This window comes from Cebus imitator, unplaced genomic scaffold (genome assembly GCF_001604975.1).
Source record: "Cebus imitator isolate Cc_AM_T3 unplaced genomic scaffold, Cebus_imitator-1.0 Scaffold781, whole genome shotgun sequence".
NCBI lineage: Eukaryota > Metazoa > Chordata > Mammalia > Primates > Cebidae > Cebus > Cebus imitator.
In genome coordinates, this window is record NW_016108096.1 from 318,929 (window position 1) to 334,204 (window position 15,276).

Consider the following 15,276-nt stretch of genomic DNA (forward strand, 5'->3'; position numbering starts at 1 on the left):
TTTAAAAGCATCTTCCCACCAAGAACACTTACAAGGTAACCCTGCTAGGTTAACTTGCTACCAAATGCTAATAACGTAATATAACTTTTTTTTTGAGATAGGGTCTTATTCTGTCACCCAAGCTGGAGTGCAGCCGCATTATCACGGCTCACTGCAGCCTTAAACTCCTGAGTTCAAGCAGGAGATCTTGACAGTACCACATACCTATAGTCCTAGTTACTCAGGAGGCTGAGGCAGGAAGCTGCAGTGAGATCGATAATATTGAGAGAGACTCTGTGTGTGTGAGTGTGTGTGTGTGTGTGTGTGTGTGTGTGTGTGTGTGTATGTAGATCAGGTCTCACTATGTTTCCCAAGCTGGTCTTGAACTCCTGGGCTCAAGTGATTATCCTGCCTCAGTCTCTCATGTTTCCCAAGCTGGTCTTGAACTCCTGGGCTCAAGTGATCCTCCTGCCTCAGCCTCTCAAAATTCTGAGATCAAAGGTATGAGCCACCCTGCCCACCCTGGAATATAACAACATTTCTAAAAACCTCCTCTTCTGTTACTTCAGAACATTCATAAATTAAGATTAGATTTTCCTTCAATCAATTTAAATTACATAAATTTACATTGATTTTTTTCTTTTTCTTTTTTTTTTTTTTGAGATGGAGATTCGCTCTTGTTGTCCAGGCTGGAATGCAATGGCATGATCTCGGCTCACTGCAACTTCTGCCTCCCAGGTTCAAGCGATTCTCCTGCCTCAGGTTCCCAAGTAGTTAGGATTGGAGGCATGTAGCCCTACTCCCAGTTAATTTTGTATTTTCAGTAGAGACAGGATTTCACCATGTTGGTCAGTCTGGTCTGGAACCCCTGACCTCAGGTGATCCACCCGCCTTGGCTTTCCAAAGTGCTGGAATTACACGTGTGAGCCACTGTGCCTGACTGATTTTTCTCTTTTCTAAACAAGCATTTAATTTCAATAAAAGTATTTTTCCTGGAGTTGCCGACCTGTACGGTTGACCAGTGGTATGGACTGCTAAGTCACTACGAGGAGAAGATTTCTGTCTGATGGAAGCAAGGTACACAGGGGACAACTCCCTCCTGTTTTTTTTAAGGAGGTCACGCAACTCTACACAGTGCCTCTGCCTCAGGCTTCAAGAAGGCATACTCTGACCCTTTCATATCTCCCAGGAGAAGAAGCATAGCTTCTGCAGGTTAGGGATTACCTAAGTCCAGTTCCAGCTGGCTGAGTTATTTACTCCATGGCAGTGAGAAAGCCGTGAACAACCCTAAATTTCTTGTGTGTAAACTAGGATGAAAGCTGTTTTTGCAACAGGAATGTGGGGGATAAAATGCCTTAAGAGGTTCTGAAAAAGTTTGCTCAAGAGCATGGGACTACTGCTATTACAATGTACTGTCATAAGAGGGGATAATCAGTCCCATATTTTTTTCTAATTCATTTTTCTGTAAAGTGCACTTAGCAATCATTGTAGGTATGTTCTTTCTCCTCTTTGTGGCTCTGAGTGTTTTGTTCCTGTCACTTTCTAGGGTCAAATATTGAAAAAGGTAGGAAAAAAAAGAAAAGAAAAGAAAAGAAAAGAAATAGAGCCCTTAATGGAAGACTTCAGTTAAAAACAATCCAAGTAAACTTGCTTATAACATTGCACACAAAATTTGATGAAAATTAGAATGCTAGGATTTGAAAGTTTTATCACTTGTCTCTCGTTCTATTGTTTTCAGATGGAACTAGCTAATCTCCTACCTCTCTCCGAAGTCCAGAGTGCCTACTTTGTGTCAGCAGGCACAGTGGTAGGTGCCAAAAATACAACAGTGAACAAGTCAGTAAGGACCCTGCCTGCACAGGGCTGAAGAGAGGATAGAGAGGAGAAACAGATAATAACAGGCAGGTCTAGTTAAATTAATAATTGTGATAAGGGGTGCAAGAAAAAATAATAGAACATTAAAAATTTCAGAAACTCAGTGAACTCTTTCCTAGCAATTTCCTCACGGGGTTTCATAACCTCTGTTCATTCCTGCGATTAACAACTTTCAAAGTTAATAACTGCTTACTTCTTATTTAATAGCATTTATGCTTTTTATTCTGTTATTTTCAAGAGTGATAAAGGAAGATGGTCCTCTTTTCTTGTTGTAAGAGCCCTTCAAATATCAGTGACAGCTTCCAAATAAGATTAGTGGATATGCTTAAAACATAATGCATACCATTCATATAGCCTCAGGGTTTTTTTTGCTTTAAATTTATATAAAAAATATTGCTGAACTTTTAGAGATAAATGGCCTATACTTTCCCTACAAGGCACTAGCAACAGTTCTGATAAAATCAAAGCATTTTCAGTATTCCTAATCAAACTGATCTAATAGAAGCCCTGAGAAAAAGTGAGCTATTCATCAGTGACAAAACATCACACCACCAACAGCAATAGAAGCAACAAAATAAAAAGACAATCTACAGACTGGGAGGAAATATTTGCACACTCTACATTTTAGAAAGGGTTAATATCCGGACTATCTAAGTAACTCCTATAACTCAATAGCAGAAACCCAAACAGCCCAACTTAAAAATGAAAAAAAGAAACTGAATAGACATTGCTCAAAAGACATACAAATGGCCAACAAGTACATGAAAAGGTGCTCAACATCACTAATCTTCAGGGAAATGCAAATCAAAACCACAATGAGATATAATCTCACACCTGTTAGGATGACTATTATTTAAAACAAAAACAAAAGAAGAAATAGCAAGTACTGGCAAGGATGTAGAGAAAAAAGAACCCTTGTATACTATTGGTGGAAATATAATTAGGTGCAGCCACTATGGAAAATAATGGAGGTTTCTGAAAAAATAAAATATGGAACTCCAAAGGATTCCGTAATCCCTTATATACATCCAAAAAAATTGAAATCAGGATCTCAAAGAGATATCTGCTCTCTCATGTTCATTGCAGCATTATTCACAATAAGCAAGACATGAAAGCAATCTAAATGTTCATTGAGATGAATGCAAGAAGAAAATGCAGTATGTACACACACACACACACACACACACACACACACACACACACACACACACACTAGAACTTCTTATCAGCCTTAGGAAAGAAGGAATTTCTGGCTTAGTAGTAAAATAAGCCAGTCACAGTATATAATATATGATACCGTTTATATGAGGAACCTAAAAGAGTCAAACTCATAGAAGCAGAGAGTAGAACAGTGACTACCAAGGGCTGGGAGAAGGGAACATGAAGTGGTATTATTCATAGGACACAAAGTCTCACTTATACAAGATAAATAAGTCCTAGGGACCTACTACACAGCAGAATGCTGATAGTTAACAATATAGTACACTTTAAGAAATTGCAAGAGGGTAGCTCTTATGTTAAATATTTTTATCATAAAATATTAATAACAATAAATAAAGAAGGCAGGAGGAAACTTCTGTAGGTGATGAACAGGTTTCTGGTATAGATTACAATGATCATTTCACAGTTATTTACCTCCAAACTCATCAAGTTGTGTACATTAAATACGTACAGCTAGCTTGTCAATCATATTTCAACAAAGTGCTTTAAAAAATATCACACCACCACATGAGAAATAATGCCTTGTGCATGCAAAAATATTAATTACCTGTTTCCTTTTCTGCTGGGCCTAAAACATAAGAAAAGAGAATTTAGGAGAAAAGCAAACTCTACCCTTGTTGCTCATATAATGTAATAGGCCATTTTCTTTCTAACTTAAGTTTGATTTGGTTCTTGGTCTGGTCCTGAGAATAAAACAAAAATACCTTTTTTTTAAAGAAAAAGTAGAGGGAGAGGGAGATAATGAAAAAGCATAGAAGTTTTTCTCACCTAATGTGTAAGCATTTTGTTGTTGCTGTTTTTTAGAGAAGACTGCTCAGCATTCCTACCTGAGTGGGTTGCTAGGGTCCATTTTCCAGAATATTTTTCCGTTAGACCAGAGATATGAGAGAAGTGACTTCAGAAAAGAAAATAGGTAGGAGAATTTCCTGCTCACTGTCTTTTTGGGCTCTACCATAGGCTTTTCTCTAACACGAGCTCGTTTTTATGTGTACAAATAAAAAAAGGTTTTCTATTCACTTAAAATGAATTCTGTGGCTATAAAATACAAAGATAAAGTATACTGCATATATCTTTTCTGTATCCTTGGACAAGGTAATAGACAAAAATATTAACTCAGTTAAGAGCAAAATGATTCTTATAGGTTTTTTTTGGGTAGGGTACATAACATTTACATAAAACAATATAGTGTTTATTTAAGTTCCCACAACTTTTCTCTTTGCCATATTTGAAAGGCTTTAATATGTCTATTTTAACATCATCCCTTCCAATCTGTATCAGAATACTCAATACTCCGAAAACATGAAAATTATTTGAATAAGTATTTAAGACTGAAACTCAATATGTTTATCTTCCACTTTCCCCGAATGATCGAATGTACGTTGCTCTTGCTTTAACACAACATGATATCATAATTAATGAAGTTAAACTGGTAACTAAGGAGGTTTCATGTTGTTACTCTTGCGATATAATATTGGTTGCTATAGCGATGAGATGGCTTTTTTGTTAATCACTCAGGAGGTTGGTTATCATATGCTTGTTAGAAAGCTTGACCATATTTGGAGAGAAGAAAGGAATAATAACACAAACAATTATCAATATTTTTCCCTACCTGAATTTTGGTAAAACTATCCTAATATCAACTACTTCATAAATTTATGATTCCTTAAGTATCATTTTATATCAAAAGTTACTAAAATTTTGTAAAGGATGACTTGCTTTTATTTTCAGATAAGTATTTAACATTAACTGCAGAATTTTTTCCCTATACTAGTTAATCCTTCATGTATTATTATGTAAGCCAGTTTTATGATAATTTGAGCACAAAATTTGAGGCCTTTCTGTTACCTTTAATAATATAAATTAATGTTGTTAAATAAAACTGTTGTATAAAAGCTGATTTTGTGACTTTGCCACAAATCCAATCTATTTATTTCTAAACATTTTAAAAAAATCAGTATTCTTAATGAATAAAGCCTGAAGAAAGAAAAACAAAAAGCACAGTTTTCTCAAGAGATCTAATCTTTCAAATGCATCAATACAATGCAAGCAATTAAAAACCTGAAGGAAGTTCTATGAGTTTTTTAGCCCTCACAATAATCAACAAGTTTCTTCCTTTTTGAGTGATACTGCAGAAGAGAAAATAAAATTACATAATACTATTCTGTTACTGATCGGGAAAAAATCTGATGCCTATAGTTTAAATGTTAGACATACTTACAGTAATGCCAAAAAATACAACCCATGAAAACACCTTTTGGTTTTTTGAAAACTCAAAATAAGAACAAAGGACAACTTAAGCACGAATCCTGGGTCTTTCATTCAAGCAGAGTCCCAGGAGGCATATTAAAGCAATGAATAGGAAAAAGCTCTTCAGTTCACCAGCTGAGATTTTAATGAGACATTTCCCTTTGCCATGGCACAGGATTGTTCAGGAAAGGAAAGGACTTCTCATAGAAAATTCAGTTAATAGGCATTGTTGGCTCTCACTGCCACTTCCACAATTGCTCACTGCACTGACCTTCTATTTTGGCATATTCTGTGAGTCTAGTGTAATTGATCAAGGCAGCTTTCTCGAGACATTTTCTGACCACTTTCTTCACCTCTTCTGCTGGTATGGGAGTGGCAATATCTTTCATTAAAACCTACCGAGAGAGGAAGTAAAAGGGTGAGGGGGGCAGACAGACAGACAGACAAAAGAAAGAAGATAGGTGTTGCATAAAATAAATACTAAAGACAAATTACACAAATTGTCCTCAATCTGACTATTACTAGGAAGGGGAGAGGGGTCCTAAGTATAGTGGTGGGGAGTAATGGGTCTGCACTGCACTTCACAACTGGGGATGTAATGCTCCAACCTTAGCTCCTCCTAAGCCTAATTTATGCATATCAAAACCTCCCCTAGACCAGGTCATCATTCAGTGTGACTGTCACTTTTCTTCTAGGGACCCACGACACCATTAGAGCAGCTGTTTCAGATCAAGATTACATTTTTGAAACAAAAAATAAAGTTTGTTTTGGACATCCCTAATTTAAAAGCCTTGAATCTTTTGAGCAATATATTCAAGAACAGTAACAAAAACTCTATTAAGAATAAGCATAATCTTTGGACTCTGAAAAAAAAAATCAAGACCTCTAATCTCACTAAACTTAAATGACTGTGATTTGCTGAAAATACCATAGCAGGCTATCAAAGAGGGAGGAGAAACCCTCTTTGCTTTAGTGAAATAAATGCTGATGGAGTATTGAATGTTAAATTACACAAAAACTTTATGGTTTTGAAAAAACTGATTATTCTCTGTTGGGACCCTAACATGTGTTTTCAGACTTTTTTTTTTTTTTTTTTTAAGTTTCATTACTGGGCAAGGGGAAAATACAATTATGTCCAGGATTCAAAATGTATTTATAAACATTGTTACATTAACTCATAATTTTCTTCAAAACCTTCATAGTAATAAAACTGCTCACATTAAGTTTTAATTACACTATTAGTAAAACTATTTTCTGCATATTTATTTTTTCTTCCTTTGCTTTTATTCATATTACAAAATATATTGCAGAATGTTAATCTAGAGAAGACAATGCTTTTGTAGGTGCTCCATGTCTTTTATACTGTAAGGAATAGTGAAAGAACATGAAAACATCCATTTCATGCTGTATTATTTCATTCTGCTTTAACTCAGTCTCAGCACTAAGGATGTTATCATCCCTGACTTATTCAATCATCTAAATATCAGTGACCTTTGACAACATTTTTTAAAGGCTACTGATTTACAATATTTTAAATATTTTGTTAGGCAAGATTTTCTTTTTTGAAAATAGCAAGCTTTATCATTAAAAAAATTCTTTCTCTATAAAATTCAATTATTCTGACAAATATTTAGCACTTTAATTAAAACTGCACATTAGGCTTTGCAGCCAGAAAAATTCTTCTGTGCATAGTAAAAAACATACATGCACCATTAAATGCGATTATTCCTAAACTTTAAGATTAAGTTTGTTTCATATATAGAACCAGGAACGTTACTGTTATACTTCCCATGGTGACAAAATTTACATAATAAAAATGGTTGTTAAAATTAGAATGCATATGTCTCCCAGGTAAAATTTCATATAATCCGGGAACCAGAAACTTACTTTCTGGCAAAGTACAGGTAAAGGGCTAGCAAATGTAAAAAGGGAAATGCCAACCTTGATTTTAGGCTGCCTCCCTTGTTCTTCCAAGGTATCATAGGTTTCAAGAATTCACATGCATATTTTGTTTTACTTTTCTATGTCAGTGAGTAAAGAGACATAAAAATGAAGGAATGGTCCTTAACCTTTCTGTCTCAATTCAGCAGGAGATGTGATTAGTGACTATAACTGGAATAAAGGTCCCTGTTCATCTTGCCACCTGTCAATGCAGGGCACGAGGGCATCTCTGCTATTACTAAGTCTTCCCTGCTGGGGGGAGAAAGGAGGCTCTGCCATGGAAACCAGGACACAGAGAAGCTGTAATAGGTACCCACGATGGGATGTTGTTCCAAAAAATAAAGCAATACTTAAATATTTTATTTTATCTATAATACCTTAATGAATAGGATGACAGAAATACTTTGAAAAATCTGAGTTATGTGCAGCTTTCATTATAAAAATTCTAATAAAACATAATTACTACAATCATATTTCCATCACACAATGCACAATAATCAGGGATAAGACAGGGATATAAAAATAAAATAAATCTGTAATCCTAAGATCTCATTTTAATCATCAGTCCTAGCCCTCATCTCCCAAGTTCTTAAATCACTGAAATGGAGATGTAATATTTGAATAATGTCTTCTCTCTTTGCTTTTTAATAGAGATGCTAATAAACAATATCGTATCTAAAATTAATTCGGCAGAAAGTGGACAAGAGCAAGTGCTAGAAGTCAATAAATCAGGATCATGATAATCAAATTATGAGCTACAGATGAGTCTAGAAATTTGTTTTAATTCTGGTAAGAAACAGGAGTTGACGACATTATTTAACTGTTAGCATCTAACAAGTATACTAATAAATTTATAGGCAGATAAAAAAATACTGCTCTTTGAAACTTCAATTGTGATAAAAATAGAAACAGAGAATATATATTCTTTAAAAAATAACTTTTTCACCTGGATTTAAAATCTTGTCTGCTGGTTATTTTGGAGGGGAGAAATATTTTGGAGATTTCTATAATGTGTGAATTCATTCAAGGTAACACACACATTGGAGTAATAGAAAGAAATTCTGTGATGAATGCTGATGAAAGAAATGATATGTTTGTGAATGGTAAATGATAAACTTGTTGGCATGAGGACTATGACAGGTACTAGAAGTACAAATAAAGTTGGAGGACAATGAAAGACAACTGTGAAGTCCAAAAAGCAAGAAAAAAGAGTATTTCATGAGGGAAATAAAGAGGTAGAAAAAATGAATACTACCAAAAAGATGCTGTAATATGAGGATAGGATGGCAGTGTTCAGACAGGCTTCAGGCTTCAGAAAGGCTTCAGGGAGAACGAAGTGCTATAGACAGAATCTGAATGTAGTAAGAAAAGGTAAGAAACCCATGAAATATGATGGAATCAGTAGAGAGTATAGCCTAATGGGTTCTGTCTCCCTAGTTCAATAACTAAAGTACACAGCAACTGAGAATGCAAATAGTATTTATAAAGTAATGTTCAAACATACCCTTTCAAGTAATGAAAGTGTAGCTTTTAGAGCACCTTCAGGTCGTCCAAAGGGAAAACAGTATCTTTAAAAACAAAAGAAAGAACAATAGTCAAACATTTAATACCCAAGACTGCAAAATAATTCCTGCTTATATTTATTGGCATTAATGGAGAACCATGAAACAAACTGAAAATATTTTAGCATCAACTCATCCAGGGAAATTTTAACTGTTAAAAGTTTACCTAACCCTAGGATTTCAATGTCTTAAACAATAAAGGCATAAGCTGTGATGAAAAAGATTCTGCACATTTTGATGATACATGTTTTAAACAAATACAGTAAAGAAAAGAACCTCAAGGGTCATGACTAAAGCAATAATATGCATTCTCCAATAATTTCCTGTTTAAGAATTGTTATTCAAGTTCTAAGAGAAAATGAACTTTCTCTCCCACTTTCTCCTACGGCTATGTGTGGCTTAGGGTGGGCACATACACCACAAGAAGATTCCAGCTCTTCCCTTTGCTGACATTTTCCTGTCTACCATGGTGTCTAACTTTTCCATCTCCCCATACAATACACATATACCCTCTGCAGTTCTTTTGTCTGCAGTCATTTGTCCCAAGTATTTCTAGTCCTACGTATTCCTGTTGCACACCAACAAATGGAGGGCAGGTCATGGGGATGTTCTGAAAGCAATGCCAGACAGGCTGGAGAGTGAGTGGGCTACTCAGAATTTCATTGCCACATGATGGTAACAGGTTTATTGCTCTTCACCAGGGCATCCTTCTTCAGGTCAATTTCCACCGAAACAATACTGAACATCAGGGCCATTTTATCTTTTTGGAGCTCCTTGTTTTATTGAACAAGATTCAGCAAAGCACCCTCTCCCAGGACTGCAGTTCCCACCCCAGGATCAAGTGCTAGAGGCAGCTGGGCTGTCTTTAAGATGCCACCCTGCTCTGACTTAGAAATCTGCAATCTAATAACTTGGAAAGAAGTTTACGTATCTCCATATCCTCTTGCACAATTCAGGAACTTAGTGGACATATTTTCTCAGATATAATTAATAATAAAATTATGTTTCTCACACTGTAATTTAAACATATTTCCCCCAAAAGCAAATATGTTACATCTAAGTTTTAAAGAAAAAAGTGATTGACTTCTCCTTTTAAAACAAAGCAGTTTAATTTATATTAGAATTGAATTTTATATTCATGAAACGTTCACTAGTTTCACACGGATGCAAATAAATGTTATATAAATCCAGTCACTCAAGTTTTATTTAACAGAATATTTCATTTATCATTGTATTTACTGCTAAAAAATGTTCTCTCTTAATCTTGCTGCCATGTACTCTGCTACCCTACACCCACAGGCACAAAAAAAGCCATAACCAATTTATTTTGATAGTTTCTCGATAGTTTCTCCTGTGCAGTGATGCTTTTAAGAGCATTAGCAAATTAGCAAAGTACCTTTAATCATTTTGTATACTATAAACCTTAATCCATGCTTAAATAAAACACAAATTGAGTTCTTGTAGTCCCCTCCCCCTGCTTAATCTTTTCAGTGTATTTGCATAATCCATCCATTGTCTTTCCTATTGTTTATTTCCATTAACCTGTGGGTGACACATTTTATGAATGGAATGTTACAGATCCCCAGATTACATTTAGCATTTCAGGGCTCTGAGGTCCCACTGGGTATGTTCTAAATTAGCATTAGCTGCCCATGATGTGTAAATAATTCAACACATTTACAGAGTACAAGTAATCCTGAATCAATAAAGTACAGAAAATAACTGCATAGAAGCTTAATTAATCTTTACAAAACAAGTTTTAAAAGAAGAGAATCATTTTGTTCTTCCTTTCAGGCTAAATATTTTGGGTTTTTACCATTCTGGCAGCTCTATAACAGCAACACAAAGTAGAAAACATTCAATTAGCAAATAAAATTCAGCCACATTTTATACATAACATGAATAAACTGAAGTCACCCTTATTCGTGCTTTGGTAAATTAATTGTACAGATAAATAAACTAGCACAGATTTGTCTTATAATTAAGCCCTTTTTGTTTTCTACCTATTTTTTAAATAATTTTTTTTTCACTAAAGTGATATATGCACATAAAGAGGAAACTTCTTTTGTTTTTCTAAATGAAAACCAGAAATCCTTTATGTCAGTTCCAGTTTCTGCTTTCTATAAAAAAAACAAATGCTGTCAACATTTAGCTGGTTCTTTGGTATTTAAACTTTATATCCCTCAGTTATACATTAATATGTTTACTTCTTGATTTTTCCATTTTAAATATTATCTTACTAACTTTCCACCATGGAAGAGAAGTACATAGCTTTTATTTGTTTCAGGAGCTGAATATATTTAAAATATATAGTTAAGTTTTGACATATGTGTATACTTGTGAAAGCATCATTATAATCATGTTAATTAACAGCCTACAAGTGTTCCGCTGAGACCACAGGCAACTACTCATTTCCTTGCTGTAATTTGGATTAGTTTGTATGTCTAGAATTTTATGTAAGAGGAAATATACAGTATTTACTTTTGTGAGTCTGGTTTCTTTCACTTGGCATAGTTTTTTTGATATTTATTCATGCTGTTGTACATATCAAGAGTTCATTCTTTTTACTGGTGGGTAGTATTCTATTGCATGGAATACACTGTGTATCTATTCCTTGCTGAGGGTCATTTGGCTTTCATAGTTTGGTTACTATGAATAATGTTGGTATGAACAATCATATAAAAGTCTGTGTGTGGACACATGCTTCCATTTCTCTTGGGAAAATACCTAGGAATGGAATGGCTGGATCATATCATAAGTGTTTAATTTTTTTTAAGGATACTCTTTTATTAAGGAAAATAAAAGCTATATAGTCTCAAGCAAATGAATAAACCTATATAAATGCTTGTTTATTGAATGGTTACTCTGTGCCAGAAATTCAGATCAATAAACTGAGGCTTAGAATGGTTGAAAATGTTTAAAAGTACCTGGCTTTTAAGTGTTTAAATTTTTAAGAATCTGCCAAACTATTTTTCAAAGTGGGTTCTAGCATTTTATAGTCCTATCAACAGCATATGAGTTCCAGTTTCTCTACAACTGTGTCAACACTTGATATGTTCAGTTTTTGTTTTGTTTTGAATTTTAACTATACCACTAGATATACAGTGGTACCTAACTGTGGTTTCAAATTGTAATTCCCTATTGAATAATGATGCAGAGCATCTTTCCATATGCCTTTTTGCTACAATATTCCTTTGGTGAAATATCTGTTAAAACAATTTTTTAAATTGGGTTAATTTTTTATAATTAAATTTTAAAAATTTTATATATTCTGAATAAAAGTTTACTGTGGGATATGCACTGTCTAAATATTTTCTCCCACTCTATGACTTATCTTTTTATTCTAACAATGTATTTGGAAAATCAAAAGTTCTCAATTTTGAGGAAGTTTAAGGTGACAATTTTTCCATTCATGAGTTATGATTCTAGTGTTTTATTTAAGATTCTTTGCCTAGCCCAAAGACACAGATTTTTCTCTCAAGTTTTCTAGGTCTACCTATTTTGAGTTAACTTTTGTATTATGGGTGAGGTATGGATTGAGATCAATAGTTTTCATTGGAATATCCAATAGTTCCAGTACCATCCGTCAGAAAAAAGTATACTTTGCAAATTGCCCTTGCACATTCACTGAAAATCAACAGACCATATATGTGTGTGAGTCTACTTCTGGAATTTCAATAGCATACTAACTTGATTACTGTAGCATTATAAACATTGAAATCAGTGTTAACATTCCAATGTTATCCTTTTTAAAAGTTATTTTGGGTCTGGCATGGTGTAATCCCAGCACTTTGGGAGGCTGAGTTGGGTGGATCACTTGAGGTCAGGAGTTAGGAACCAGCCCGGCCAACACAGTGAAACCTTGTCTCTACTAAAAATACAAAAAATTAGCCAGACATGGTGGCAGGCACCTGTAATCCCAGCTATTTGGGAGGCTGAAGCAGGAGAATCGCTTGAACCCTGGAGGTAGAGGTTGCGGTGAGCTAAGATCACGCCACTGCACTCCAGTCTGGGCAACAAAAGTGAAGCTCCGTCTCAAAAAAAAAAAATATTTTGGCTATAGTAAATACTTTGTATTTACATATAATTCCTAGTATCAAGTTAATTTCTAAAAAAAAAAAAAATCATACTGGGATTTTGACTGAAATAGCCTTGGATCCATAGGTCAATTTAAAGAGGATTGACAATAATATTGAGTCTTCTGACCCATAAAGTATAGTATCTCTCCTTCTATTTAGGCTTTCTTTAATTTTTTTCAGCAATAGTTTATTCAGTGTACAGGTTTTACATATCTTTCATCAGGTTGATCCTGAAGTATTTTGTATTTTTGTTGCTATTGTAAATATTATTTAATTTAAATTTCTGATTGCTGTCAGTATATAGAAATAAATTAATATTTATATATTCATCACAGGGTGTGGTGGCTCATGCTTGTATTCCCAGGATTTTGGGAGGCCCAGGCAGGAGGATCTCTTGAGCCCAAGATTTAAGAGTAGCCCTGGGCAACATAGGGGATCCCATCTCTGTAAAAGAAAATATTATGTGTGCACGGTAGTATGTGCCTGTGATCCCAGCTACTTGGGATGCTGAGGTGGGAGGATCACTTGAGCCTGGGAGGTTGAGGCTGCAGTGAGCAGTGATCACACCACTCCATTCCAGTCCTGAGACAGGGCAACACAGTAAGACCCTGTTTCAAAAAAAAATTTAATCTAGGATTTTGCAACTTCAATATTAGGTAGAATTTTTTAGATTCTATAAGATTTTTCTACTCAGATAATCATGTTACCTACCAATAAAGATAGTTTTGATTCTTCTTTCCAATTTGGATGACTTTAAAAAATCAATTTTTTTCAGAATCAATGCACTGGCTAGACCATTGGTATAATTTTGAACTGAAGTAGTGACAGCAGATATCCTTGCCTTGTTTTTGATCTTAGGTAGAAAACATTCAGTCTTTTACCATTAAGTATGTTAGCCATAGGTCTATCATACATGCCCTTAACTGGTTGTATACATAATAATATTCCTTCTAATATCTTTGTTTACTAATTCTATATTCTGTGTCTTCTCAGTTTTGTTTGGTTGGTTTTTTAATCCTCTTCACTAATCATATTTTACTATTTTTCTGTATACTTAAAATTTTGACTAGATGCTGGACATTGTGAATTTTATCTTGTTGATGTCTAGATATTTTTGCACTCTTTAAATATGCTTGATCTCTGTGTTCAGGAATTACTTGAAAACAGTTTGATCCATTTGAATCTTGATTTTAATCCCCATTAGGTGATATCAGGGTTGTGTTTATTTTAGGGCTAATTTTTTCCCACTGCTGAAGCTAAACCTAATGAGTACTCTGTAGATTATAGTACTCTACAGATGCCCATGAGTTGGTTTTCCTCTCTGGGTAATGAAAACTGGAGCTACTCTTGGTTCCATGTTAGCATTGGAGATTTTCCCCATAATCCTTTCCAGTGTTTTTTTTTTTTGCCAGACTTTGGATAGTTTCCTAACCGGAGACTCCAGGGAACCATTTACAAATACCTGTAGCTCTCTCCTCTCTCTCTTTTAGAACTCTGGCCTGAAAACTCTGGCTGCCTTGGCCTCCCTGGAATTCCAGTTCTGCCTCTTCAAGTCAGAGAGTCCACTAAGCTCTACCTAGGTTCCTCCTTTCTGGGTCATGGCCTGGAAATGCTCTTCTGGCAGTAAGCCGGTCCAACTAAAGGGCTTATTTAATTTATTTTCCATTTCTCAGGAATCACTTTCACTGCTTTATGTTTAATGTCTTGAAAATATTTTCCCACTTTTGGGGACTTTTTAAATTGTTTCTGGTGGGAGGGTAAACATAATCCCCTACTGCTCCATCTTGGACATAAGGAGCTCCCTGTTTTGTTTTGTTTTTTTCCACACTCCCTCACTATAAACAAAATTCCTATCCCTTCCTTACTTCTAATATAGTGACATCATTTTGCAAGGGTTAGATCTAAATTCAGTATCTACATTACATTAGTTATGAGAAAGTCCTAGACAACTGAGACACAGTATTTTCTATGATTACTTTCTATACCTTGTTCAATAGTTTGTTCATAATTCATACTTATATTTATTTTTGATGTCCTCTCTTTATATACTTAATCTAACACAATGCCAAATTCTAGTAATTAGTATAATATAATTAATGTAACTCCAAACTCTATTCCAAATGGGCAAATCTCTTAACATGTCCAAATAGGTTTTATTAATTTAATCTACTTTGAAGCATTTTCTGTCATGCTTTAGTCAGAAATGGTTGCTCTCTAAAATCAACTGTCACTTTGAGGGTCTCAATTAACCACTACTCTAGTGATTCCTTTCTCTCTCATGTTGATTTCTTGTTTTGGGGATCTTTTTTTTTTTGAGACACAGTCTCACTCCATCACTCAGGCTGGAGTGCAGGCAGGTAATCTCGGTTCAC

At 34.7% G+C, this 15,276-nt stretch overlaps 1 protein-coding gene across 3 annotated transcripts in view; it reads right to left on the bottom strand.

Annotated features, from left to right (window-relative positions):
* Positions 1-15,276, bottom strand: part of LOC108297228 (calcium-dependent secretion activator 2) — a 212,998-nt gene that overhangs the window by 129,436 nt on the left and 68,286 nt on the right. For 2 of the 3 annotated variants that reach the window (XM_017519940.2, XM_017519938.2), the window contains 2 exons: positions 8,768-8,831; positions 5,594-5,717 (listed from right to left, as the gene is read on the bottom strand). In XM_017519940.2, coding sequence (XP_017375429.1) covers positions 5,594-5,717; positions 8,768-8,831 — 188 coding nt within the window. Of the gene's footprint in view, positions 1-3,622; positions 3,644-5,593; positions 5,718-8,767; positions 8,832-15,276 lie in introns of all 3 variants that reach the window. The other variant, XM_017519928.2, reaches the window with a different exon arrangement.